General features: G+C 49.4%; 3 protein-coding genes across 4 annotated transcripts; 1 reads left to right on the top strand and 2 right to left on the bottom strand.

The window, feature by feature from the left end:
* Positions 1-1,346: 1,346 nt before the first annotated feature.
* creld2 (CRELD disulfide isomerase 2) lies at positions 1,347-7,581 on the bottom strand. Its single transcript, XM_084483011.1, has 10 exons — positions 7,242-7,581; positions 6,954-7,036; positions 6,469-6,579; positions 6,293-6,384; positions 5,474-5,650; positions 5,011-5,109; positions 3,585-3,668; positions 3,275-3,370; positions 2,755-2,907; positions 1,347-1,769 (listed from the first exon to the last, which is right to left on the bottom strand). The coding sequence occupies exons 1-10, from the start codon at positions 7,377-7,379 to the stop codon at positions 1,708-1,710; spliced, it is 1,095 nt and encodes a 364-aa protein (XP_084339137.1). The 5' UTR covers positions 7,380-7,581; the 3' UTR covers positions 1,347-1,707.
* A 336-nt stretch (positions 7,582-7,917) lies between these two features.
* On the top strand, positions 7,918-15,402 carry alg12 (ALG12 alpha-1,6-mannosyltransferase). Its single transcript, XM_084482963.1, has 9 exons — positions 7,918-8,082; positions 8,589-8,721; positions 9,540-9,713; positions 10,148-10,342; positions 11,091-11,195; positions 11,881-12,103; positions 13,573-13,742; positions 14,306-14,381; positions 14,666-15,402. The coding sequence occupies exons 1-9, from the start codon at positions 7,924-7,926 to the stop codon at positions 14,928-14,930; spliced, it is 1,500 nt and encodes a 499-aa protein (XP_084339089.1). The 5' UTR covers positions 7,918-7,923; the 3' UTR covers positions 14,931-15,402.
* Positions 15,403-16,367: 965 nt separating this feature from the next.
* Positions 16,368-23,706, bottom strand: zbed4 (zinc finger, BED-type containing 4). Of its 2 annotated transcripts, none has more exons than XM_084482776.1 (2): positions 23,595-23,706; positions 16,368-20,531 (listed from the first exon to the last, which is right to left on the bottom strand). In XM_084482776.1, exon 2 carries the CDS (start codon positions 20,300-20,302, stop codon positions 16,436-16,438), a length of 3,867 nt encoding a protein of 1,288 aa, XP_084338902.1. In that variant the 5' UTR covers positions 20,303-20,531; positions 23,595-23,706; the 3' UTR covers positions 16,368-16,435. The 2 variants fall into 2 exon arrangements, with proteins under 2 accessions (XP_084338902.1, XP_084338903.1); XM_084482777.1 differs by lacking the exon at positions 23,595-23,706 and adding an exon at positions 22,561-22,766.
* Positions 23,707-24,711: the final 1,005 nt, after the last annotated feature.

The raw sequence follows: 24,711 nt of genomic DNA, 5'->3' as shown, positions 1-24,711 counted from the left end.
CTCGTTCGTTCGCCGAGACTCGACTCCCAGCTCCGCCCACTAGTCGCTGAGTCGCGAGTCGCCGTTCGTTCACTGACTGTGTTTAGCGGTGAAGACTCGAGGGACTGAGACGTCACGAGAGTCTCGCCGGGCAACAACATCCCGATTCCGAACATGAAGCACTCCTCAGCTAAAAGGAACTTAGTTAATGTTGTGTTGATTGATGACCGTTTGCACCGTTGCAACGATCGTGATTCGTTTGAGAACGAGAACGAGGGAGGAGCCGAGTCTGACCGACTCAGTGACTGAGAACCGTGATTCACCGCTACCGGAAAATGCGAACGAACGAACGACTCTACTTGGCGAACTGACCGACGCGAACTGATTCATTCAAACGAATCATGAAACCCACCACTAGTTAATGGTCCTCAGGTTTGTGTCGTTAATGGGAGGAAGTCCATTTATGGCTTGGGGGTGGAGCCAGCAGGCTGCCCACATATCCCAGTTCAATTAACCCCCCCTTAACCCCCCCCCTCACTCCTCCTGGCGTCTATGTGTTTGTGTGTATATCTGAGTGGTTTGTAGGTGTGTGTGTGTTTGATGTCTTCAGTGTGTGTGTACAAAGGGGTTTCTTTGGTGTTTGTGTGGGTATATCAGAGTTGTTTGTACTTGTAGGTGTGCGTTTGGTGTGTTGCTTGTGTGTTGCATGTGTGTGTATATCGGGAGTGGTTTGTAGGAGTGTGTGTTTGGCGTGTTGTTTGTTTGTGTGTGTGTGTGTTGCATGTGTGTGTGTGTGTATAAGGGGTTTCTTTGGTGTGTTTACGGGTGTAGGCAGGTTGAGACGAGTCTGTCTGCTGCTCAGAAATGGTGACATCGCTCCAAAACAAGCTCATTACTCGGCTTAGAGATCCAAACCAGCACATCGCCACCCACAATATATCACGCTTTCTGCTTAAATCCTAACAGCAGCCTAAACATGACACTTCTATGCAACGCGACTTAGTGAATTCAGATAAATGTAATTTAGGGTTGGGGGTTAGGAAGCTTGCTCAATGATGCCTACAGGTTGACTGCCGACATAGGGGGGTCAAACCCAGAACCTTCACACTGAATAACAGCGTATCGAAATCTACCGGGCGCGCAGCACTTATTCCACGGGAGAATATCTCCGCCCAGTGGCCATTGCCTGACACTGCAGGAAACATTAAGAATATTAATTACGTTGCGACTTCTAGGCCTATATTTACAGTAAATATAGGCACCTTGAACTAATTATTTTAAGCAAAATGTTCGTTTATTTTTATGCATAAATGCATATTTTTTTATAACCCATTGCAACACGTCGGAACTGTATTAATTTAACATTACATCTTTATTGACACCAGCGGCGTAAAGCAACAGTTTAAAAGATGACAACAGAGGAAATACATTGCATGGTGAGCAGACGGCAGAAGACGAGCGTGTGATTCGCCGACGGCGTCTCCGGCCTCCTCCAATCCACAGGTAAGAAAACGTCCTGCCGGCCGCAGTAGGACGTCTGTCCGTCTGGACGTGATAAGTGCTGCATTGTCCAAAGTATTTTTTTTTAAAAACCCCCGCCCAGACAGCAGGGTGTCGGGGGGGGGGGGGGGCAGGGGGGCGGGAGGAGAGCCGCTGTCCGAAGGCTCTCAGCCAATAGGAGGCAGTGCTTCTCTTCTGGACCGTTTCCTATTGGTCCGTGTGCTGAACTCAAAGGTCGTCGTGTGCTGGTGGACTCTCGGTCGCCGGCTCGTCCTCTTCCGGCTCTTCTTCTGAAGATGAAGGTAAAATATACTACACTTAACGTCATCATCATGAACCTCACTTTGTTTAGGTCTAATGCATCTTACAGCTGCCGTTACTACTAGTAACTACTGCTTCTTATCTAACTGGTAAGTGTTCCATAAAGACGTGACTTCCGCTCTTTGCGTGAAGGTAAATGTCACGTTTTAGTGTAGATTGGACGACTAACCCGAGGGTTTTACTGCGTCAGTGTCAGCCCCCGAGGAGGTGAGACCGTTCCTGGTAACCAGGGCTGACACCAGCAGAGACACCAGACTCTTCCTGTAGCTGTAGAGAGTAGCCAACAGACTGGTTCATCGCTATAGCAACCAGACTGTCCCTGTATCGCCAAAGAAGCCAGAGTGTCCCTGTAACACCACAGCCACCAGACCGTCCCTTTGTCTCCATAGCAACCAGACCTGCATCGCCGTAGAAACCTGACACGCCCTGTATCCCCAGAGAAACCAGACCATCCCTGCGTCTCCATAGCAACCAGACCTGCATCTCCATAGAAACCATTGTGTCCCTGTATCCCCACAGCAACCAGACCATCCCTTCATCTCCATAGCAACCAGACCTGCATCTCCACAGAAACCTGGCACTCTCTGTATCCCCATAGCAACCGGCCCATCCCTGCGTCTCCATAGCAACCAGACCTGCATCACCACAGAAACCTGGCACTCTCTGTAATCCCCCCATAGAAACCAGACCATCCCTGCGTCTCCATAGCAACCAGACCTGCATCACCACAGAGACCCTGACACTCCCTGTATCCCCCATAGCAACCGGCCCGTCCCTGCGTCTCCATAGCAACCAGACCTGCATCACCACAGAGACCCTGACACTCCCTGTATCCCCATAGCAACCGGGCCATCCCTGCGTCTCCATAGCAACCAGACCTGCATCACCACAGAGACACTGACACTCCCTGTATCCCCATAGCAACCGTCCCCCGTCCCTTCATCCTCGTCTCACCTGACAGCGCGGCGGGGACGCACTCCCCGTCCTGCTCCTCGTGGCCGGCGGCGCACACGCACAGGTGGGCCCCCGGCGTGTTGACGCACCGCTGGTGGGCCGCCGGGCAGACCGCCGCCGCCGCCGCCGCCTCGTCAGAGCACTCATCCACATCTGGGGGGGGAGGGGGGGGGACGGGGGGGGGGACAGGGGGGGGGGACAGTTAGAGTTAGAGTCCGCTGCTTCAGGTGGAGCCAGGCATTAGCACTGCCATGGTCACAGGGTTCGACTCCCTGTCTAGCCCGACTGGTTGAGCGAGGCATTGGCACTGGCAGGCTGGAGGGTTGGACTCCCTTTCTAGCGCAACTGGTAGAGACTCCAACTACCGGTTGATTCCCGACGGGGGGGGTCACCCATGATGCGGTCAGGGGGATTGCAGGCCCCCCCCCCCCTCTGGATAAAAGCTGTAGTGTTTCATACGAGGAGGAACCGGGGAGTGACGGGTGCTGCATGGGTGTCATGTGACCCCCGGGGGCCTCACCTGTGCAGGTGCCCTCGACGTCGTGGTAACCGGCGGCGCAGAGCCGACACCCGTCCGGCCCGGCGGCGGTACAACCGGAACACGCCTGGTCACAGCCTGACACACATTATGGGATGGAAGGGTTCGTCGTGAGCAATCCTTCCATTGGTTTACAATCCTTCTATTGGTTTGAGTCAGTAGATAGAATACCACTAAAAACATAGTAATAAGTATTATTTTGTAACTTGAACGCCGTCCTTAGTTGTTAGTCGTGAGGAAACGATGTTTGCGTGGCCTGCGGGGATGTCTCCCATGGCTAACCGTCGCTCACCTTTGCAGGAGAAGGACCCGTCGTTGTTTACGCAGTACTCCTCCTCGCCACAGGGGGCCGGCTCCTGGGAACACTCGTTCACGTCTGGGGACGGAAAAACAAACATCAACGGAAAAGGTCAGATGAGCTAGACGAGCTTGATACGCTGGGTGTTTGAGTCTGACTGCATCATGAGATCAATATAAATGATTGGATTGTACATCAATTAACGTCATATACACAATACAGTTAAAGCAGTAAAACAGTTAAAGCAAGTGAGCTGAAAAATCTACACAGCTGAATTACCTGCAAAAGAATATGATTTATCCATCGTTACCATCCATATTTCTTCTGAACTAAAAGGCAAACAGTAATCCACGTAGCTATGAGCATTATTTATTTATTTTGAAGGTTTTATCCTTTTTGATTGTTAAGGGTTAGTGAGATAGTCAAGAAAGGTATGGGAGATAGAGGGGGAGACAGGGGGAGACAGGGGGAGACACATGCACCAAAGGACAACGGGCAGGACTCACACCCAAGGACTGGGCCTCAGCGGTACGCTCTCTACCCGGTGAGCGCCACCGCTGTGAGCATTATTTGATCAGTTATCAGTCAGACGATTAGGCACTTCTCTTTGACATATTAATACTCAGAACAACAACATGGAAACCCCTTTGAGTCGCAGACTGAATGAACCAGGAGATATCATATCTCCAGGTCAACAACAGTCTTATCTGCTCTCTGTGTGAGGTACCGAGGAACAGAGGAACAACCTGCATTAACCTGAACAATCAACCCCCTCAAGGTCAAGCAAACACACTCTTAAAACATGACACACCCATTTACTAGATTAAGGTTTGCCCAAACGTCTACCTTGACTTTGGGAAACGGTTGTGGATGCAAAAACAAAAAAAACACAGTTCAACAAACCCTGCAGACCAATTCTGTCATTCAACAATGATTGGAAGTAGAACAGTGTTAAACTGTTCAGCGTCTCTTTAAGAACTCAAGAAGCATCAGTGTTTGAACTGCTGCCCTCAGGCAGAAGGTACAGAACACTTAACACAAGGACAAACAGACTCAAACACAGCTTTTATCCAACTGCAATAACCACCCTCAACACTGAAACAACCCGATGATCTACACCAATACACCTGAGGTATGTGCAGACTGTTGTTTGTTCTGACTGTGTGTTCATACTGTTTTTCTTATGTGTGACTGGGTGTGTATAAATGGGTGTGTTTGTGTATGCTGCTATGTTGTTTATTTAAACTAGTAACACTAGTATTTTAAATTATATATATTTTTTATAGACCCTTAAATGTTGCACTGACTAGAGAGCACTTTGAATTTCGTTGTACACGTGACAATGACAAATAAAGACCTATTCCTATTCCCTCAGGGAGCGAGACTGAGTGAAGTGAGACCAAAATGGCTGCCGTCTCACCGACACAGGCGTCCTGTTCGTCTTCTTCCCAGCCTGCCTTGCACTCGTCACAGTCCTGATTGGTTCCCCCAGAACAGGATTGACACGAGGTGTGGCATTCTGAAACACAAAACAACAGATAATAAAGTTGTGTTTAGACTAATTAAATGGAAAAAACAACAATTAGAGACACAAATAGAAAGGTTATTTACTCCATAAAAAATAAAATCTGAACTAGGAAGTTTCTCAAGAATAAAACGCACTCTTCGGCCGACAAATCCATCCATGTATCCATTATTCTCAACAAATTGTCTTATTCTCGTCCCCTTCTGCCCCCCCCCACATCCCCCTAATCTCAGATGACAGCGAGCGCCCTCTACACATGACAGAGCTGTAACTGCAGCTCCGTCCACGGCCACTAGAGGCCGCTAAAGGGAAACCGTACACAGTGCCGCTTTAAAAGGAAGGAGGCGTTCCCACTCACCGGAGCACAGGGTGAAGGTGGCGTTCTTCACTTCGCCGAAGTGGCCGCCGACGCACCCCAGGCAGGACTCCCCCTCGTAACCGTGGTTACAGCTGCAGTGCCCGTCCCCGCCCCGGGTCCCGTCGCCGTCGCACGCCCCGTTGCCATGGCAGGGGCGGTCCAGGCCCCCCACGCAGTCTGCGATTGGACGACGGAGACCGAGACGGAAGGTCAACCGGAGAGCAGGGTATGAAGACCGGGCTGGTCTAAAAAAAGGATCTTGCAGCGATTTGACTGAGACTTGGAACAGTCGACACGCACCGACGGCCGGGAACACGTCTCAATAGTTTGACGACCCTAACCGACAGATTTATAGCAGCAAACTACAGCCCACCAGGGGTCAGAATCAGGCTGTTAATCCTCTAACGTGTGTTCCCCGCGCCACACTCTGACCTCCCACCAGATGGGATGTGGTCGAGGACGGGATGCGGGACACGAAGAAGTCAGAGCGTCGACTGTGTTGTGTCTATGTCTATGATGATGATATGCATCATGTAAGACGTGATATAGATATGTGATGATAAATACACGTGAAGTCTTAACATCAGGTACAGTATCAGTCTGTGACATACATTAAGCTAAGTGATGGAGCATCCATCACCGATGGATCGATTACCGCCGTCTATGACGGTGTACATCATCATTTGTGACATTATGGATGATATACGAAGATAAACACATGTGAAGTCTTTGGGCATCAGTCTTAACCATCAGGTACAGTTTCAGTCTGTGACATGTGACATGCATTAAGCCAGTAAGTGCTAAGTGAGCACCGGGTACCTTTGCACTGCGGCCCAAACGCCCCCTTAGGACAGCACACCTTAACAGACTCCACACAGAACCACTTATGGAGGTCGGGGTGTTTGGGCTTCCTGGAAAACAAGACGAGAACTGTGACGACCCCCCGCCGACAGGACCAGAGCAGCGGGAACATTCATTCGTCCGCGCCGGCCTACCTCTTGAACCACCAGGTCTCAAACAGGTCCTCGTGCTCCTCCACCATGCGGTTGCACTCGAAGCTGCTGCTGTCGCACACCGCCTCCAAGATCTCCGTCAGACGGATCTCACTGGGCAGAACAACGACGTCATCATCACGTACTACCGGTAACACGACGCCATGGACCTAAACCTCCAGCACCAGCAGTTCCACTAGTTATACTGGCACCAAAACAGTGTCCATAGAAACTACTACTACTACTACTACTACTACTACTCTGTGACTGTTGACAGTGCTGCAAGAGTCAACATTACATCTACAGATACTACATCTCCACCAAGGAGGGCCAAAAGATCAAATACTACTGGTCTAGTACTCACTGGAACTCACTTGGAAGCTTATCGGGCTAGTACTGCAAGACTAGCAGTACAGGTACTAGTACTGAAGGGACTACTGGAGGTACCACAACCCACTGAGAGTACACGCCTCCATGTGGGTCCTCACCTGGTTTCATATTTGGACAGAGTTCTCTCCTCCCAGGCTGTGTTCCCACCACCAAAGTTCTGCTTTGCGGTTCTTTCAATACCCTTAGGGCACACACACACACACACACACACACACACACACACACACACACACACACACACACACACACACACACACACACACACACACACACACTCGTCATCAATAAATATAGCATCATCCAACATGATGAGCAGACGAGACAGAAAGCGCAGCACACATGTCGTTCTATGCACGCAGGGGATCACTGCATATTATGCACCCTACCTTTTTGAAGTTGTCAGTCACCTGTCGACAGGTAGTGCACGCGCTTTTCAGGTCTCTCTTGGCACCACCGGTCCGGGAGACCCCGAGCAGCAGCAGACAGGGCAGCAGAAGCAGCAGCGATGGACGGATGGACCGCATCTTCACAAGCTGGGAGAGGTCCTCATGCACAAAGTCTCCCCTCAGAATGAGAACATCACCCCGTGCACGGCTCTGCCAGCTCTCTCAATGGGCCGATTTAATCATTCAGTCTAAAAGTTGAACGTGTATGTACATATGCAAAGAACCGTTTCGTATTTATTTACATGCCGGCTAGTGTGGCTCCAAAAACGGTACCGTTGTGTTTCCGCGTCAAGAATCGCTTGTGGGATTGTGGCCTGCGCTGATTGGTCCTTTTGAAGCGTCAATAACGTCGTGGAGCAATCACAGGGCGCCACGCGTGGGACAAACGGCGTCATCGCTCTCCGCCGCGCTACACGTGGAAACACCAGGAACGTTAACAAATAAAACAATATGATTTTTTTTATTTAATCGCTTAAATTTGAAAAATATGTGTAAAATAATAATAATAAAAAAATCTGAATTACATACAAAAACCAACATAAGTATTTCAGCCAACGGAAATAATGGGCCGTATTTTTGACATCCGGCTAAACCGGAAGTTGATTTCTATGCCGCTGCTGTCATGGCAGAGAAGAGGACAGAGTCTGGGCTCCTGCTGCTGTTGTTAATGATTTCTGTGTCTCTCTTACATTTATTCGTGTGTCCCTTCTCCAAAGTGGAGGAGAGCTTCAATCTGCAGGCAGCACATGACATCCTGTACCACAGGCTGGACTTTGACCGGGTAAGAGTCTGGTGTTGTCATGGCTGTCTCTGGTGCAGAGCTCTGCAGAGAGGATGGACCAACCAAGAACCTGAACGTTATGTCTGATATTTGTTTTATATTGCATGTATTTATTTAATAAATTGATATCCAAGGACTTGAGTACTTATACTTTATATTTGAGATGTGTTTTGTATTGCATATGTTCATTTTATTATATATCCAAGGACTTACTTTATGTTTTAGATTTGGTTTATATTGCACATATTTAATTTATCAATTTCTATAGAAGTAAAATTGTACGTTATTGATCCCACTCGGGAAATTTCGTATGTCACAGTAGAAAATAGGAATAACTACAAAAAATACACAGACAGTACACACAATAAGAGTCTCAGAAATGATAAAGACACTAAACTGAAAGTACACGTTATCAAAGTGGATGTAGTTAATAACCATGTCCAGTTATTTATTTTGTATCTTATATAAGATGCATAAAAAACGAGCGCTGATTGTGCTCCTTCCAGTACGACCACCATGAGTTCCCCGGCGTGGTTCCGCGGACGTTCCTCGGCCCGCTGGTCGTCTCCGCCCTGGTCTCCCCCCTGGTGCTCCTGTCCTCCCTGCTGGACGTACCCAAGATCTACACACAGCTGATGGGTAGGCCGTCCATACCATAATAGTCACTCATTAGCGTCTTTATGTGTGTTGCACCGTTGTAAATATAATAGTAATGACCTTTATTTAATGATGGTAGTCATCATTTTTCACAATGATCAGTAACACTAACATTAATCAAGCATTCATTAACATTAGTTAATGAGGGCTGCAAATTAGCCAACGGCTAGAAACCTTTTATGTAACACATCTACAGACGTTGTTATGGCATTGTCTGTGATAGCTATGTACGTATGTAATAATGTGCGCTGCATTGTCCCTGACAAATGAACAAATAAATAAATAAATAAAAAATGCAGTAATGATCATCAACTAACTGATAAACATAAATTGGAATGGACTAGTAATAATTATTTAGTGGTGTTCATGTTAACTAAGGTCGTTTGTACATTATTTGATAGGGTTAGGGTTGACCCTAACCCACAAACCTTCACCCTCACCACAATGCCTATGCTAATGCTAATGCTTTATCATAAAGATTATAACTGCATTAACTAATCTTAATTAATGGTCAATTAATGTAACCTTATTGTGAAATGTCACCCTTTTTTTTCCCAGAAATAACCAACATACATGTTTGAGCCAGAGTTTAAGCCAGAGTTATTATTATTATATAAAATAGCCTATAAACTGGACACATCACCTCTTTAATAGTGCCATCCCCTGATATCAAGCTGTCCATCCCATCATGTGTCTGCGGCCCCTGACCCACCCTGTTGTGCTGTGTGCTGTGTGTTGTGTGTGTTGTGTGCGTCGTGTGTTGTGTGTTGTGCGCTGTGCGTTGTGTGTTGTGTGCGCAGTGCGCGGCTGCCTGGGCGCGTGTGTGGTCGCGTCCCTCTGGCTGATGCAGAAGGAGGTGAGGAAGCAGTTCGGCTCCACGGTGGCCTCGCTCTTCTGCCTGACGTGCGCGTCGCAGTTCCACCTCATGTTCTACTGCACGCGCACGCTGCCCAACGTGTTCGCCCTGCCCCTAGGTGAGGCGCCCCGCGCAAAGTACACGCTCTTACAATTTCTTTCGTCTTTTTTTTTTTATGAACATTGTCTGTCACTGTCGCTCTTGTTATTTTCCCGAAGTGGATCTTACTCATAAGCAGATAGAAAACAAAATAGTAAAAATAGTAAACAGTCTTTCAGTCAGTACTTATTTTCATGGTATGGATTTTTTTCATTGGAGAGAGAGAGGGAGGGAGAGAGAGAGGGAGGGAGAGAGGGAGAGAGAGGAGGGAGAGAGAGGAGGGAGAGAGGGAGAGAGAGAGAGAGAGGAGGGAGAGAGGGAGGGAGAGAGGGAGAGAGGGAGAGAGAGAGAGAGAGAGAGAGAGAGAATAACATAACAGAGCATAACCATGCTTATATCAATTAGCAGTGTGTTTCCATTCCTCTTTAAACGCCACTCGTCGCTGCCCCCCAGTTGTGATGGCGTGCACGGCGTGGATGGCCCAGAGGCACCGCCCCTTCATCGCCCTCTCGGCCCTCGTCATCATCGTGTTCCGGGCGGAGCTCTGCCTCCTGCTGGGGCTCATGTTGATGATGTCACTGGTCCGGAGGAGGCTGAGTCTGTCGGAGCTCTTCTGCTGCGCTGCGCCCGCCGGGATACTAGCGCTGGGTAGAGACGCACGCACGCACGCACACGCACACACACTGTTAATACACACACACACACACACTGTTAATACACACGCACGCACGCACGCACGCACACTCACACACACTGTTAATACACACACACACACACACAATGTTAATACACACGCACGCACGCATGCACACACGCACGCACGCACGCACACTCACACACACTGTTAATACACACACACACACGCACACACGAGCACGCACGCACGCACGCACGCACACTCACACACACTGTTAATACACACACACACACACACACACACTGTTAATACACACGCACGCATGCATGCACACACGCACGCACGCACACACACACTGTTGATACACAACACGTGTAATACACAGATTTCCTATTGCATATGTTATGCCTATTACTATTTAGTTATCTTTTGTTGTCTTGTTTATCTTATCTTGTTGTCCGAGCAACATGCACCTCGCCCCTAACTGCTCCTTCATGACATTCATCGGAATGCACTCTGTATATCACATATATATACTCTGTATCTCTATATATCTATATCTCTGTATATCATATATATATACTCTGTATCTCTCGGAATAAGAGCCTCTGCTCAGGGCTGAACAGTAACCTGATAAACAGTTCTCCACTGACCCGACACACACACACACACACACACACACACACACACACACACACACACACACACACACACACACACACAGTCCTCCGCTGACCCTGCTCCCCGTGTTGTCTGCAGCTCTCAGCGTGGCGGTGGACTCCTTCTTCTGGCGCCGGCTCCTGTGGCCGGAGGGCCAGGTGCTGTGGTACAACACCGCCCTCAACAAGAGCTCCGCCTGGGGAATATCCTTCATTAGCACCGCCCGGAACCCTCCAGAACCATCCAGCTCACACACTCTCGGGCAGGCCGTCGTTACCGTGACGCTTCAGACGGAGCAACTCTCTGAGAGGGCAACGCATTGTTGTGGGGCGGTATGGTTTTGTCCCGTGAAACTCCCCGCTCAGGTGAATTTGTGTGTTCACGAAATGAATTAGTGCGTTGATTCACTAATGAATTAGTGTGTTCACTCATTCACCATCGACAGCCTGGCCAGCAGCTGATTGGGTGATTGGTTGGCATGGAGATGGGCGTTCCTTGCCACAGCTTTCCAACAAAAAGGGAATGGTTGCAATTGTCGATGAAATTATAAGATAGTACTTTATTGATCAGATGGGATACGCGAGTGCAACAGCAGAATGTACAGGGTGGTAGTAGAACTTAAATATAAATATATATATAAATAAATAGAGACCCAAATATATCTAAATATATTATAGAATAAAAACTGTATAAACTAAACAAAAATCCATAGAAAATATATTTACCAATATGAGTCAGAAAAATAAATGAACGAGAGGGGGAAAGCCATTCAATTACTTAACAAAATAACAACAATTAAAAACGGCAAAACCTCCACACGCTCCGTCTCCTCCACACCCCCCCCGGCCCCCCCCCCCCCCCCATCTCCTTGACTCCCCCCCGCAGTAAACCTCTCCCTTCCTGTGGTACTTCTACTCCGCCCTGCCGCGGGCGCTGGGCTGCACGCTGCCCCTGGTGCCTCTGGGGCTGCGTGACCCGCGGGCGCGCGCCGTGCTGCTGCCCTCTCTGGGCTTCGTGCTGCTCTACTCCCTGCTGCCGCACAAGGAGCTGCGCTTCATCGTCTACACCTTCCCGCTGCTCAACCTGGTGGCGGCCCGCGGCTGCTCCTACGTGTGAGTAGACGTAGACCGGTGACTCGCCACCCAGCGACCTCGTGGCTGACCTCTTCTTCTGGTGGGGGACAAGGGGGAAGGGGAGGGGGGGGGGGGCAGGCGTGATTCTAGGTTTCTTAAACATCCGGGGCTCAGTGGGGGGTATCGAGCGATCGTGGGAGGACGCGAGATTGTTGACGGGGGGGGGGGAGAGAAATAGATTCGGGGCTATTTCAATTTGATCCGGGGCTTTAGCCCCGAATAAAACAGCCTAGTGACGCCACTGGGGGGAGGGGGGGGGGGGGGGGGGGGGTTGATGTTCTGCTTCACTCAAAGTCGGCTTTTGATTAAGAAAACACGAAAAACGACGCGAGGCAGCGTTGTCGATGACCGCAGCCACTGGTTTTTGAAAAATAGAAAAATAGAAGGATACACAGCAATGCATGTCCATCAGACTGGTGGAGTCTGCACAGGGCAGGATAGACCAGAAATTACTAATTTAATATTTATCTCGTTTATTTCATTGATCTATTGGTCTATATCCATTATATTTTTTTCATCTTCTCAATCAATTTCCATAAACTTAGTACTACTACTACTACTACTATACTACTACTATACTATACTACTACTACTACCATACTACTACTACTTCTACTACCACTCCTACTGCTACCACAGCAATGCAGAGCTGCGCTCCTAGCACGGGGAAGGCCCCAGGTGAACGCTGAACCTCCTCTAGTGCTGCTGCAGCGTTCCTCTGGGTGCAGTCTGCCCTCCAGAACAGAGAACTACCTCTCACACGTTTAACCACAGGCGCTGGTTTCACAAGACGCCACACCAATAACCCCAGATCCTGTACATGCACGGTGGTTAGAGGTGGGGGGTGAAGGGTGTTCTGATCTCTGAGAACAGAGATGCACTGCCAGACAACATGTTATTATATTGGGAACGAGCTTAGTGCTTGTTCCTGTTGAGTCCTCTTTAGGGTATTTTATGGTGGAAGTTAAAGCTACTCTGCCCAGGTTTGATTCTTTTTTTGTGTCTTGTAGCCCTCTCAGCCTCACTTGGAGGGAGCTTTGCATAATGGCTCCAATTAATCGACTCAATTAGACGTCAGAATTAACGGCCCTGTCGGTAAGAGTTGAGAGATGTGCAGAGAGAGAAGAGAAGCAGCGACAAAAATAAAAGCTCCCTTCTTCATGTCATCATGCAGCTGTTCTTGCCATGCAAGGTGGATTCCCCAAACCAGTCAGTAAAACAGAGACAGGAACAGTCGACCAGAACCGATTCTCACAGAGCAAGTTCACTCACTAATGACAGATGGCTATGGCACAGAAAATGTTGTCACAGCAGAAAGCACTGAATGGTACTGAATGACCGGTTGATGCAATGAGGTGTGTGTTGTTAAGTGATTCATACAGCGCGCTCCACTTGTGTTGATTGTGTTTCTTGACTCTGCGGTCGTCTGCCTTATCTTCACCACACAGCCTGAGCAACTATCACAAGTCCTGGCTCTACAAGCTGGGTTCGCTGCTCGTGATTGGTCAGCTGCTGGCCAACGCCGTGTTCTCGGGCGTCGCTCTCTACGTCTCGCACCACAATTACCCAGGAGGCCGAGCGCTACAGGAACTAGACCGGCGGGTCCCGGCCACCGCAGGTTGGTCTCACTTTCAGTCACCTCACACATTGGCACACAGGACTTCCTGTTCTGTGGAGCCGAGGTCCGCGAGGGCTCTGGGTGGTTTCATTACGTTGTTAAGTAGGCTTATGTTAGGTGAAGAACGGTTTGGTAAAGTTGATGCAAAAACAAATACCTCTAGTTCACTTTTAAGTAGGCTTACAAATGAATGTGGACTATACCAGAATTAAGAATTTACTAGAGGGGGACTGAAGAATATACTAGAATAAAGAATAAGAATCTAGACAATAGGATTTAAGACTCTCAGCCTAAAGGTTCAGGGTCTCAATGGTTGCTCTTCAGTGACCTAGGACTTCATTGAGTTCCTTTGGTTGGAGTTTCAAGTTTGTTTGTCATTTGCAATTCAATAATATAAATAAAAAACGGATATGATACAGTAAAAGAAAATTTCTCCATATTTATCCAACAGTGCAAACGGCTGGTACCAATAGTATCATTGATGTTGTGTTTTTGTCTCCTTGTTTATGAAACATTGTCCGGACTCCGTCCTTTCCCGACCCCCTGACCCCTGACCTCCCCAGCCGTCTGGGTCCACATGGACCCCTATGTGGCTGAGACCGGGGTCTCCCGCTTCCTGCAGCAGAGCAGCAGCTGGAGGTGAGTCCACCTCCACCCCCTACCCCGGTCTAGACCTGCTGTAGTCCACACTGGGGTCCACGCCCCTAGCTGCTAGGGCTCCTGTTGCAATTGTCGTCTTTCTGCGATACGTATTAAGATATGGGCAAAATAAATAATAGTTAAAAATGATAGTTCAATAAATAGTTATAGTTAAAAAAATAATAGTATAGTACCAAAAGAAGTTAAAAAAAAAGTCAAACACGTCATTAGACGGCGTGTCGTCTCATCAGTAACGTTAATAACAAGGCGTGTCGTCCGGCCAGGTACGACAAACGCGAGGACGTGCGCCCCGGCCACGCGCAGATGAGCGCCTACACCCACGTCATCATGGAGGTCAACGCCACCAGCCTCCGCCTGCTCCGGGACACGCACCCGCCGCTGGCCTTCATCCAGGGGTACGACCGGGTGGTGCTCACCCCCGCCGGGCTGCTGCCCCCGTTCAGGGTGCAGCTGGTGGACAAGGTGGTGATCCTGCAGAGGAGGGACTTCGGGGGGGCGGCCACTCCCGGCGGCGGCGGTGGGAGATGACGGCGGACGTTGAGCGCCCGTTTCACATCGCCTGGGAAACATCGGAATACTACGAGCGAAGTTGTGCACTTTGTTGTTGTGAAAATACGATTTTTTTTTTCCCGTGGGAGATACAACAGGAGTTGGGTTGGTAGACCTGTGGTGCGTTGTTATGAAAGGTGGCGTGTTAGTCGTGATGGGACGTGACGGAGAGTCTACTGTAGGAGGTTTCAGGGGTTTGCATAGGACAAAAAAAAAACCGCTGAGGATCCTCCGAGTCCTGTCGGACCTGCGGAACCGGTTTGAGTCCCACTGGAGCTGACAGGACCACATTGTTCCTAATGCAAACCTACAGTCTTAATGTTATAGTCCAGATGCGTCGCTGAGAAGGAGAAGCGAGTTTCAAACCAACGATTTTTACATTGAGGGTGGAAATATTGGTGTGGTTGGGATCAGCTTATATATTATTTTTAAGAATAAAAAAATAGTAATCATAAAACCTCCTGACCGTGTTTTTTATGAACTACATACAATTGTGCTTTCTGAATTGTCTTCTGCTTTGTGTATATATATATATATATACACACACACACAATATATATACATGCGATAATCTAGATATTCCATGCTGTAAGGAGAATAATACACTGTTTTTATGTAGGGAAACCCTTTATTTACAGTCAACCACAAGATCTGCATGGCTCCAGTTTCAAAGCTAAAATGTGTAAGAAATTAGCTCCAAAGTCATTAATTATATAAAAATTACATTACTCAATCATTAAGAAAAAATAACAATGAACCCATAATTTAATCCCTTGAAAAACAAATACTTAAAAATTGTGCTAAGAGACAAGTATTATCCAAACAAAATCCTTATTCTGAAAATACAGCAATATTTTACATGAGCATATTAAAAACATTTGAGCAAGTAAAAAAGATCTCTCTAAATGACGGTACCATAAGCCACAAATTCACAATTAAAGAATTAAATAAAATATCTTTCAGTCACAGCATTTATTTTTGGAGTCAATGTTTCCACTTTCGGAAAACAAAGCAACCTTTACTCAACTATGATAATCAAAAAAAAGTCCTGACTTGATTTTTGCGAAACTTACGAAGTATGTACAGCATTTTGACCTGAAGTAGTTTTGGATAAGGCACAAGGAGAGAGCAGACACGCACAAATAAAAATATTTAAAAAAAAGAAACTGAACACACAACATCAATCATTTACAGCAAAAACACGTAACCCCTACGTCTACACTAAACCCCTCCCTGATACTCAACAAAGAGCTTTCCATCACATCAGCTAATTCAAAAACAGTAGTACACACCAAACTCATCACAACCTCCACAGTCTAGCCTCTGCATTTGGGAACAAAAAACAAATCAGTGTTTAAATTGATATATTCTTTCATAAACCCCCACCCACCCTCCCCCCCCCAAACAAACAAACAAACCCCCATTTCACAGCTATGCATCTTGGTCCCTGATAAAGGGTTTAACAAGTGAATGCTCTCTCGCGATCAGTATTGAAAGTAGATCAAGGGCAGGTTGACCTTGAGGAACAGCAGACCCTCGATGTTCTCCAGTGACGGTCGCGGCTGGCCGCCGGACGCCGGGCTGCCGGCGGCCGTGCTGAACAGGCTCTCGGCCGGCACCACGCTCGGCGGACAGCCCACGTATCGGGCCGCTACTTTGGCAAGGTCCGGCCACTGGCACTTCTTCAAGTTCCAGTAGTCCAGGGGGTCACAGCTTTGATCGAGTATGTCCTCCTCCAGGTACTCCAGCACGGCCAGCTCCGAGGACCGGGGCGCCTTCTCCTCCTGCTTGATCTTGTGTCTGATGTCGTCCATGAGGGACCACAGTGTGTCTCCGCCGGCGACCGCCGCCGCAGCGACGGCGGCGTCGGGGTCGGGGTCTCCGCCGCCGCCGCCGCCGTGGCCGTTGGGCAGCGGGGGCGCGTCGTCGAGGGCTGAGGTAGAAGAGGACTGGTTCAGTTCTCGGACGAGGTCTTGCTTGCACCGCTCGGCCTCGTCCTCGGTGAACAGTGAGGTCTTGTAGCGCGGGTCCAGCATGGTGGCCCAGGCGTAGCGCGCGTCGCCGAGGGTGGCCGACACGCGGCCCACCATGGCTTCCTTGAGGGACTTGAGCATGTTGTCGACGCCCACCGTCTCGTCGAACAGCAGGTCCACCTTCCGGTTGAGGATGTGGACCAGCGGTATGATCTGGCCCAGGGTGGCCGTGCGGGAGCTCATCTCCCGGCAGGCCACCTCGAAGGGCTTCAGTGCGTTGCAGACCGAGAGCATCACCTCCCACTGGTCGCAGCTGATCATCTCCCTGAAGTTGCACTCGATGGACAGCTCGTCGACGGCCTTCTTCTGCTCCACCAGACGCTCCAGCATCAGGAAGGACGTGCGCCACTTGGACGGCACGTCCTGCACGAGCGGGTTCTCCGGCAGCTGGTGCAGCGCCTGGAGCTCGGCCAGCTTGGCCTTGGCCTTGGCCGAGCGCTGCACGCGCTCCGAGATCTTGCGCGCGATGCTCAGCAGGTTCTGCACCATCCGCTGGCTCTTGATGGCCTCGGTGACGATGAGGTCGACGGTGTGGCCGAAGCACGGCACCGTGGCGCGGTCGCCGTCCTCCAGGGCGCCCCGCACGGCGGCGCTGTCCGTGACCGTGAAGCCCAGCTTGAGCCCCGACGCCGTCACCCAGGACTCCCACAGGTACTCCAGCTGCTTCTGGATGGTGAGCATGTCGCGGTCGCAGTCGACCTGCGAGACGCTGAGCAGCGCGGAGCAGTGGTAGTCCTGGCCCGGGGGCCTGAGGTTGGACTCGTACGAGGCCCAGTGGGCGGTGAGCGTCAGGTACTCCCTGGTCTGCGAGCTGACCCAGATGCTGGTGGTGAAGTGCACCACGCCGCCCTCGGCTTCCTTGAGATGCGAGAGGACCGCGTCCTTCACCCGCTCGTACATGTCGGGGATGGCGGTGCTGGTGAAGTAGGAGGAGGACGGCGGGGAGTACTGGGGCTGGAGGTACTCTAGTAGTCGGGTGAGCCCGGAGTTCTCCACCAGCGCCGATGGCTGCAGATCCAGTGCGAGCATCTCTGCGATGAGTTTGGTGATCTTTTTGGCAACAGAGTGGTTTTCGTCGAACTTCTCGCCGGTCTCCTCGTACGTCGAGGTCTCCGCGAGTTCTTGTTTCACCTGGACGTCCGCAGACGGGGCTTTACCTGAGATAGTGTTGTTACTGTCGAGGACATGTCCATGAAACCGCTGCATGTGCCTGAAGAGGCAACTGGTGCCGAGGTTGGTGGTCTTCTTGCCCCGGCTTATGGTGCGGCTACAGTGCAAACAGACCACTTTGGTGGGGTCGGTGGGGGAGATGGAGAAATGGTTCCACAGTTTTGAAGTCTTTTTGCTGAAAACGGGCAGGGCGTGGGGCTTCTTCTCCGGGACTCGGTCGTCGGGCGCTTTGGTTGAGTCCGGTTCTGGCTCCATGAGGGCCGTGTACGGCAGGGGCGAGAGGTCTTTGTCGTCGGGGGCTTTTTGGTTTTTGAGGAAGTCCGGGTGGCGCCGCATGAGGTGCCTCATCAGACAGCTGGTGCCAAAGTCGCCCCGCTTGCCCCGACTGATGACGCAGGGGCAGTAGCGGCACAGCGCCTTGAGCTGGTCCACCGGGGACACGATGAAGTGGTGCCACACCTCCGACTTCACCCGCTTCATGATCTTCTTGTTCTGCTGGAACACGGAGTGATCGTGACTGAGGCCGGGGTCCCCCCCGGGGGAGGAGTCCAGGGCCGAGGCCTCGTCCCCGTGGACCCCCATGGAGAGGTTGAGGCAACCCTCCTGCCCGGACAAGTTCAGGGTCTTGTCCAGATCGGCCGTCATCTCCATGCTGTCGTCCAGGTGTAGGGCTGCGTCGTCGGACATGAGCTCGGGAGGGGAGAGGGGACCTGGGAATTCCTTTTTTATTTCCAGCACTTCCTGTAGCTGTGAACGGGGCAGGAGCGAGGGCGGGTTGGTGTAGGGCGGCGGGATATGGTTGCCCTGTCCGTTCTCCTCGATGACCACTTCCTTGTGGGCCCTCCACATGTGCCGGATGAGGCAGCTCGTTCCCAGGTCCTTGCCGTTCTTTCCGCGGCTGAACTCGTTCATGCAGTGGACGCAGACCGCTTTGGAGCTGTCGGCGGGGGAGAGGTAAAAGTGTTTCCACACGGCCGATCGCCGGCGGGAACTCGAGCCCTTCGGGGTTCCGTGAAAGCGCTCGAGGCCTCCGTCCGCCGCGTCTTCGGCGCCGCTTTCGGTGGAATGTGAGAATGGAGGAGGTGTGCCGACGGCGAGCGAAAGGTCGCCGTCGGTGCCGGGCTCGATTTTGGGTTCAACTTTGGGAAACACTTCTTTGGACGAAGGATCTTGGTTGTCGGCGGACGAGGTGGACGGCGACGTTTTGTTTGAGGCGGGACTGAGGGCGATCATCGACAGGTCTCCGTTTTTTGGCGAGTTGGGAGGGGGAGGTACCAGGGAGGAGGGGTGGGAGACCAGAGACGTGGGGTTGGAGGGCGCCTCCGCCCCCTCTTGCAACAGCACCGTGGGGTGAGCCCTGCGGACGTGCCTCATCAGACAGCTGGTGCTGAGGTCCTTCTCGTTCTTGCCGCGGCTGAACTCCTTCATGCAGTACAGGCAGATGGCTTTGGTGCTGTCGCGCGGCGAAATACAGAAGTGGTTCCAGGCGGGAGACTTCTTGCGGGGGTTGGCGTTGCTTCGGATGGACGACAGGAGGCTCTGCGTGACGGCGTCCATGGCGACGTCGTACAGCGTGCTGGTGTAGCCGCTGAACAGGCTGCTGTAGTCATCGTCCCGGGGGAGGTAAGGACCCGTCGAGCTATCCAGCGAAGACCTCTCGTCTTCCTGCAGCTCCTCCTCCTCCTCCATTTCGTTGGCTTCTTCCTCCTCCTCCTCCTCTACTTTGATACGTTTAGCTGCTGGGTTGCAATTATCCGTCTCGGGTTCGGGTTCGGGCTCGACCTCCACGGTCAGCTCTCCGTGGTCAGTGTCTAGACTTTTGTCTGAAAGTGTCGGCGAGGTCGGGAGCGACTCTTTCGCCTTCTCGGGAACGGACTCCTTGTGGACCTGAGCGGATACATCTCCCTGCCCCTCCTCCTCCTGAGGAGAAGGCGAGGGTTTCGCCGGCGTTGTCGAGGAGCCGGCGGTGGACTTTGCGTCCGGTACTTCATTGAGGCTCATGCTGTAGGACTTGAACACATAACCCTCCTGGCCCTCGATCTTCAGACAGCTGCCTTTCGCTTCCCTTTTCTTCCTCTCGATGGCGCCGTTGAGGTCGGACGCTGTGTTCTCCTCCTCCCCCCTCACAGACTGCTCCTCCCCCTCCATCTCAGCACGGCGACTTCTCTCTGGGGTGGGGGGGGGGGGGGGACGGGGGGACGGGGGGGGGACACACTAGCGTCTTCAAACAAGGGTGGTGATATAAGCTAGAGTAGTCATGTGTGTTTGGCTCTCAAGCTGTCGTTTTTGTTGATGTTGTTGTTGTTGACGTCTGGCTGCCAGGAACACAGGAAGGCCTTCTGTCCTTCTCCATTTAAAACGTTTTCACCTCAAACACCTAGAGAGAGAGAGAGAGAGAGACGGGCAGAGGGTGGAAAGTCACATTAATTTCCGACACTCCAAAACCAAACTATACTGAGTGACATTCCAGGAGGTTAAAGGTCATCCAGGTATACTGGGTTTGAGCATAAGACAAGGCCGGTAGTTCCAAAATGTGTTTAGACCCCGCTGATGAGAAAAGAGACAAAACACAAATGATAACATATTTCTCTGACCAATAAGCTAAATGCAATTAGGTAAAAATTATAATTAATTGCATTCAGTTTGAGTCCTTACATAATTAATGTGTTTGTGGGGGGGAAATACTGAATGCTTTATAATTCTAACATAAAATAAATATTTCGATATACATATTTCATAAAAGACCAGGTTTAATCTTTGGATACTGAATGTTTTATGTTCCAACTGAAACAATATGCATTTAAAGATATTGAACTTTAAAGATATTGAAATTTAAAAATATCACTGAATGCTTTACATTAAAACTAAAACTGTAATATCACTGAACGATTCATATTCAAACTAAAACTGTAATAGCAATGAATGCTTTACATTCAAACTAAAACTAATATCACTGAATGATTTATATTCAAACTGAAACTAATATCACTGAATGCTTTATATTCAATCTAAAACTGTAATATCACCAAATGCTTTATGTCACATAACTAAAGCATGTGTTCTAAATGCTTTCCATCAAGCTGTAACTTGGTAGTTCCATCCTCCAGGCCTGAGGCCTAGCACCAACTGGATGGTCCAGTTAATCAACAAACCGACCCCCAACGACATCTACCCCCCCAGCACCAAGACCAAACCACCTGACCTATGACCCCCAGCCCCCCCCCCCTCCCCTCCCCCCCCAGTGAAAAGATGACTGACCTGCATTTTTTATGAACAAGCGAAACAAGGCTACAGGCTAAGTGACCAAATAAACAAAGGACTGCAAAGTTTGTATCAAAATAGCTAAGCCTAGAATCATGCATTAGCAAATGATTAAGTGTGCGGGGTCTTTGGATGCAAGGGGGATGCTTGTTAACCGTATAAAGATCAGTTTGCCCTCGATGACCAAGTACCGCAACAGGCTGACGAATATAGCATAGCAGTGACCAGGTAACCAGCAGCTATGGGGTAGCACTGACAGGTGACTAGCTGTTAGCATGTAGCCCTGACCAGTTGACCAGCAGTCACGTGCCCTCAGTAAACAAACTCAGTGACATAACAGGGCAAAGGAAAGGGCAGGAATCTACTATCAAACTGTGTCTTTGTGTGTGTGGCATCTCATTTCTGCCGTACTCTCTCTAAATCTTTGGATACAAGTGCCGTTTTGGCAACAGATCAGTGGGGTTTTCCGTCACTTTCTAGTCTGCAATATTAAGCATTATCTTTCTATTTTGCTTAATACATTTTACAACCACTTGGGGCCAATAAAGCTCATCTTAATCCATCTTTAGTGTGAAGTAGCACTGCAATTTCATTGTATACCTGTTGTGCAATGGCAATAAAGATTCTATTCTTCTATTTTTTTTTTCTTATAGAAGCGGTAACATATTGAAATGCAATAATTTAAGCAAAAATAATAAGGGTTTTGGTTAACAAAACATTGACCTTTCCAAAAATATGAACCTGTTTAAAACCGTCCAACAATTTCTCAGCAAATTGAACCACAGCAAAACTGTAGCCTTGAGTGTAAAACTCATATCACAATGATAACATTAGAAACACCCTGAATTGTAAGAAAGAAAATACCTAGCTTTTTTCTAAAACCATACCCCAACAACGGATCAATGTATGTCATAGCCATCACAGTATGATATTCATTCAAATGTTAATCATTAGTGTGTGTTTAAATAAAATTAAAATACAATTAAATAAAGTAGAAAGTGAAACCATCAAACCACCTTACAAACCGGCACCAGCCCCATCACCCCACAAATAAATACAAATAAATAAAGTAGAACCAGTACTACCACCACCACCATCACCCCACACCGGACCGACCAGTCCAACCAAAACCACCAAACCCTTACTTGATTACTTTGATCCGATCCTCGACCCCCTGCTGAACCATGAACCATAAACCCAAACGCTCCGAGCAGCATTCCCACGAACCGCTTCTGAAACCGATCCGGATCTGGAACCACACAAAGAACCGAGAGCACAACACGGACGTCTCGTCAGCGGCGCGTCAACCCGCTTTTCCGGGTTTTGGTCGCGAAGTAATACCCGAACTCAGGTCCTTCCTCAATCCTCCTTCTTACCACACTTCCCCCACAAGGCACCAATATCAGTAAATATTTTTAGATATTAATATAAAAACCCAAGGTGAATAATAACACTACAATTCAACGGACGTTAAACGTTATAATATTGACCACTTTCGTAACGTCGCCGATTTACATCGTGTAATTGTACGCTTTTTTTTTTTTTTTTTTTTTAATATATAGTCACGTGTTTGGCGTAAACAACCGTTTCTTCGCGAGAGGGTTTCGGGTCGCGACCCGCCGGGGGACGGTTCGCTCCCCGACCCGACACCCGGGGCGGTGAAACAACACATCTCCCCCTCGATAACAGGGGTGGCTCTCCTCCTGCTGTTCACTTAGCTTAGCCACCAGAGCTAACTAGCTTAGCCCGCTAGCCTAGGCTAGGAGTGAACACAAACAAGGCGCGTGGTGTTAACCCTTCTGTCACACGAACCCCCCCCCAAACGGGAATCGATCGGAGCGATTCGGACGCAGCCCGACCGACCCGCCCGGGTCCAGTGTCACAGGAGGTCCACCATGATCCCCCCCCCCCCCCACACACACAAAGTGGTCTCAGAACCACAACCAGTTAGGCCACACACACACACACAGATACACACACACACGGGACGTAGTAAGCCAACCTGGCGGTGCAGAACCAGCCCCCTGTGCTGTGGATCACCACCCGAGATCCGGGTTGGATCAGGACTCGGCACGACGGCCACGACGTGCCGACCCCTAAACGCACGTCCCCTAACCCCAGAATCCCACCACCACCACCAACCACCCACCCCACCGATCCCCAGATGAGGTATACGCACCGATGCGACGTGACGGTGGGACCGGGTCGGGACTCGGCTCTGAACCGGTTAACACGGAGACCGTCTGGTGGGTCCCGGGCTGGCTGCTTTGTCTGCGGCGGGGCGACCGGACTGCAGCTCCACACAGCGACCGGAGGAGCGCTGCGCTCCTGGTGATGTCACCGCGGCCCCCTCATGGAGCCGTGGGGGGGACACGGGTTCACGCACATTGGAAATGTGAAGTGCCGCCTAATGCTGTAGATAGACTAAAACACAAAACTTTCATGTAGTAGTAGTAGTAGTGGTGGTTGGGCAGAAAATTAAGGCTGAGTAAGAATACAAAGGACATTCGGAGGTAATTACGGATACATGTAATAAGGCGCTGTTTTAGGCGCCGTACTGCATTAAAGCAGGGTGAAAAGCCAATGAATATATATATATATATATATATATATATATATATATATATATATATATATATATATATATATAAATATATATGTCGATTATTGAAAGTCAATAGTACAGTGAGGTTAATGTGAAGGAGAGTGAATGTGAGAGGGGTGATTGTGTGTGTATATATATATATATATATATATATATATATATATATATGTATATATGTATATATATATATATATATGTATATGTGTATATATATATATATATATGTAAATATATATTTTGGATTTATTATTACTATTGTTATTAACCATACACCCAAATATTGAAATACGTTTGCAGCTCACATCTGTCGGTAAACTGTAGCATTACAGACGGATTATCTATTGTTGTGAAGCCGCTTTGTTTGGATCTTAACGGGACAGCCAGGAGCCACGATAAAAAAAACCATTGATCCTGCGTGTGTGTGTGTGTGTGTGTGTGTGTGTGTCTGTGTGTGTGTGTGTGTGTGTGTGTGTGTGTGTGTGTGTGTGTGTGTGTGTGTGTGTGTGTGTGTGTGTGCACGCGCGTGTGTGTGCGTGTCTGTGAGACAGATGGGCCCCTCATTTTCTTTATTTATTAACCTTTATTCCAATGAACAGTATACAACAATACAATAACACACCATTCACACCATGAATGGAAACAGTGGAAACAGTTGATTACATTAATTACAAGGAACAATAATAAATATCAG

The sequence above is a fragment of the Micromesistius poutassou genome (genome assembly GCF_964030765.1).
Source record: "Micromesistius poutassou genome assembly, chromosome: 18".
Lineage (NCBI taxonomy): Eukaryota > Metazoa > Chordata > Actinopteri > Gadiformes > Gadidae > Micromesistius > Micromesistius poutassou.
This window is presented reverse-complemented; position numbering and strand designations above follow the sequence as displayed.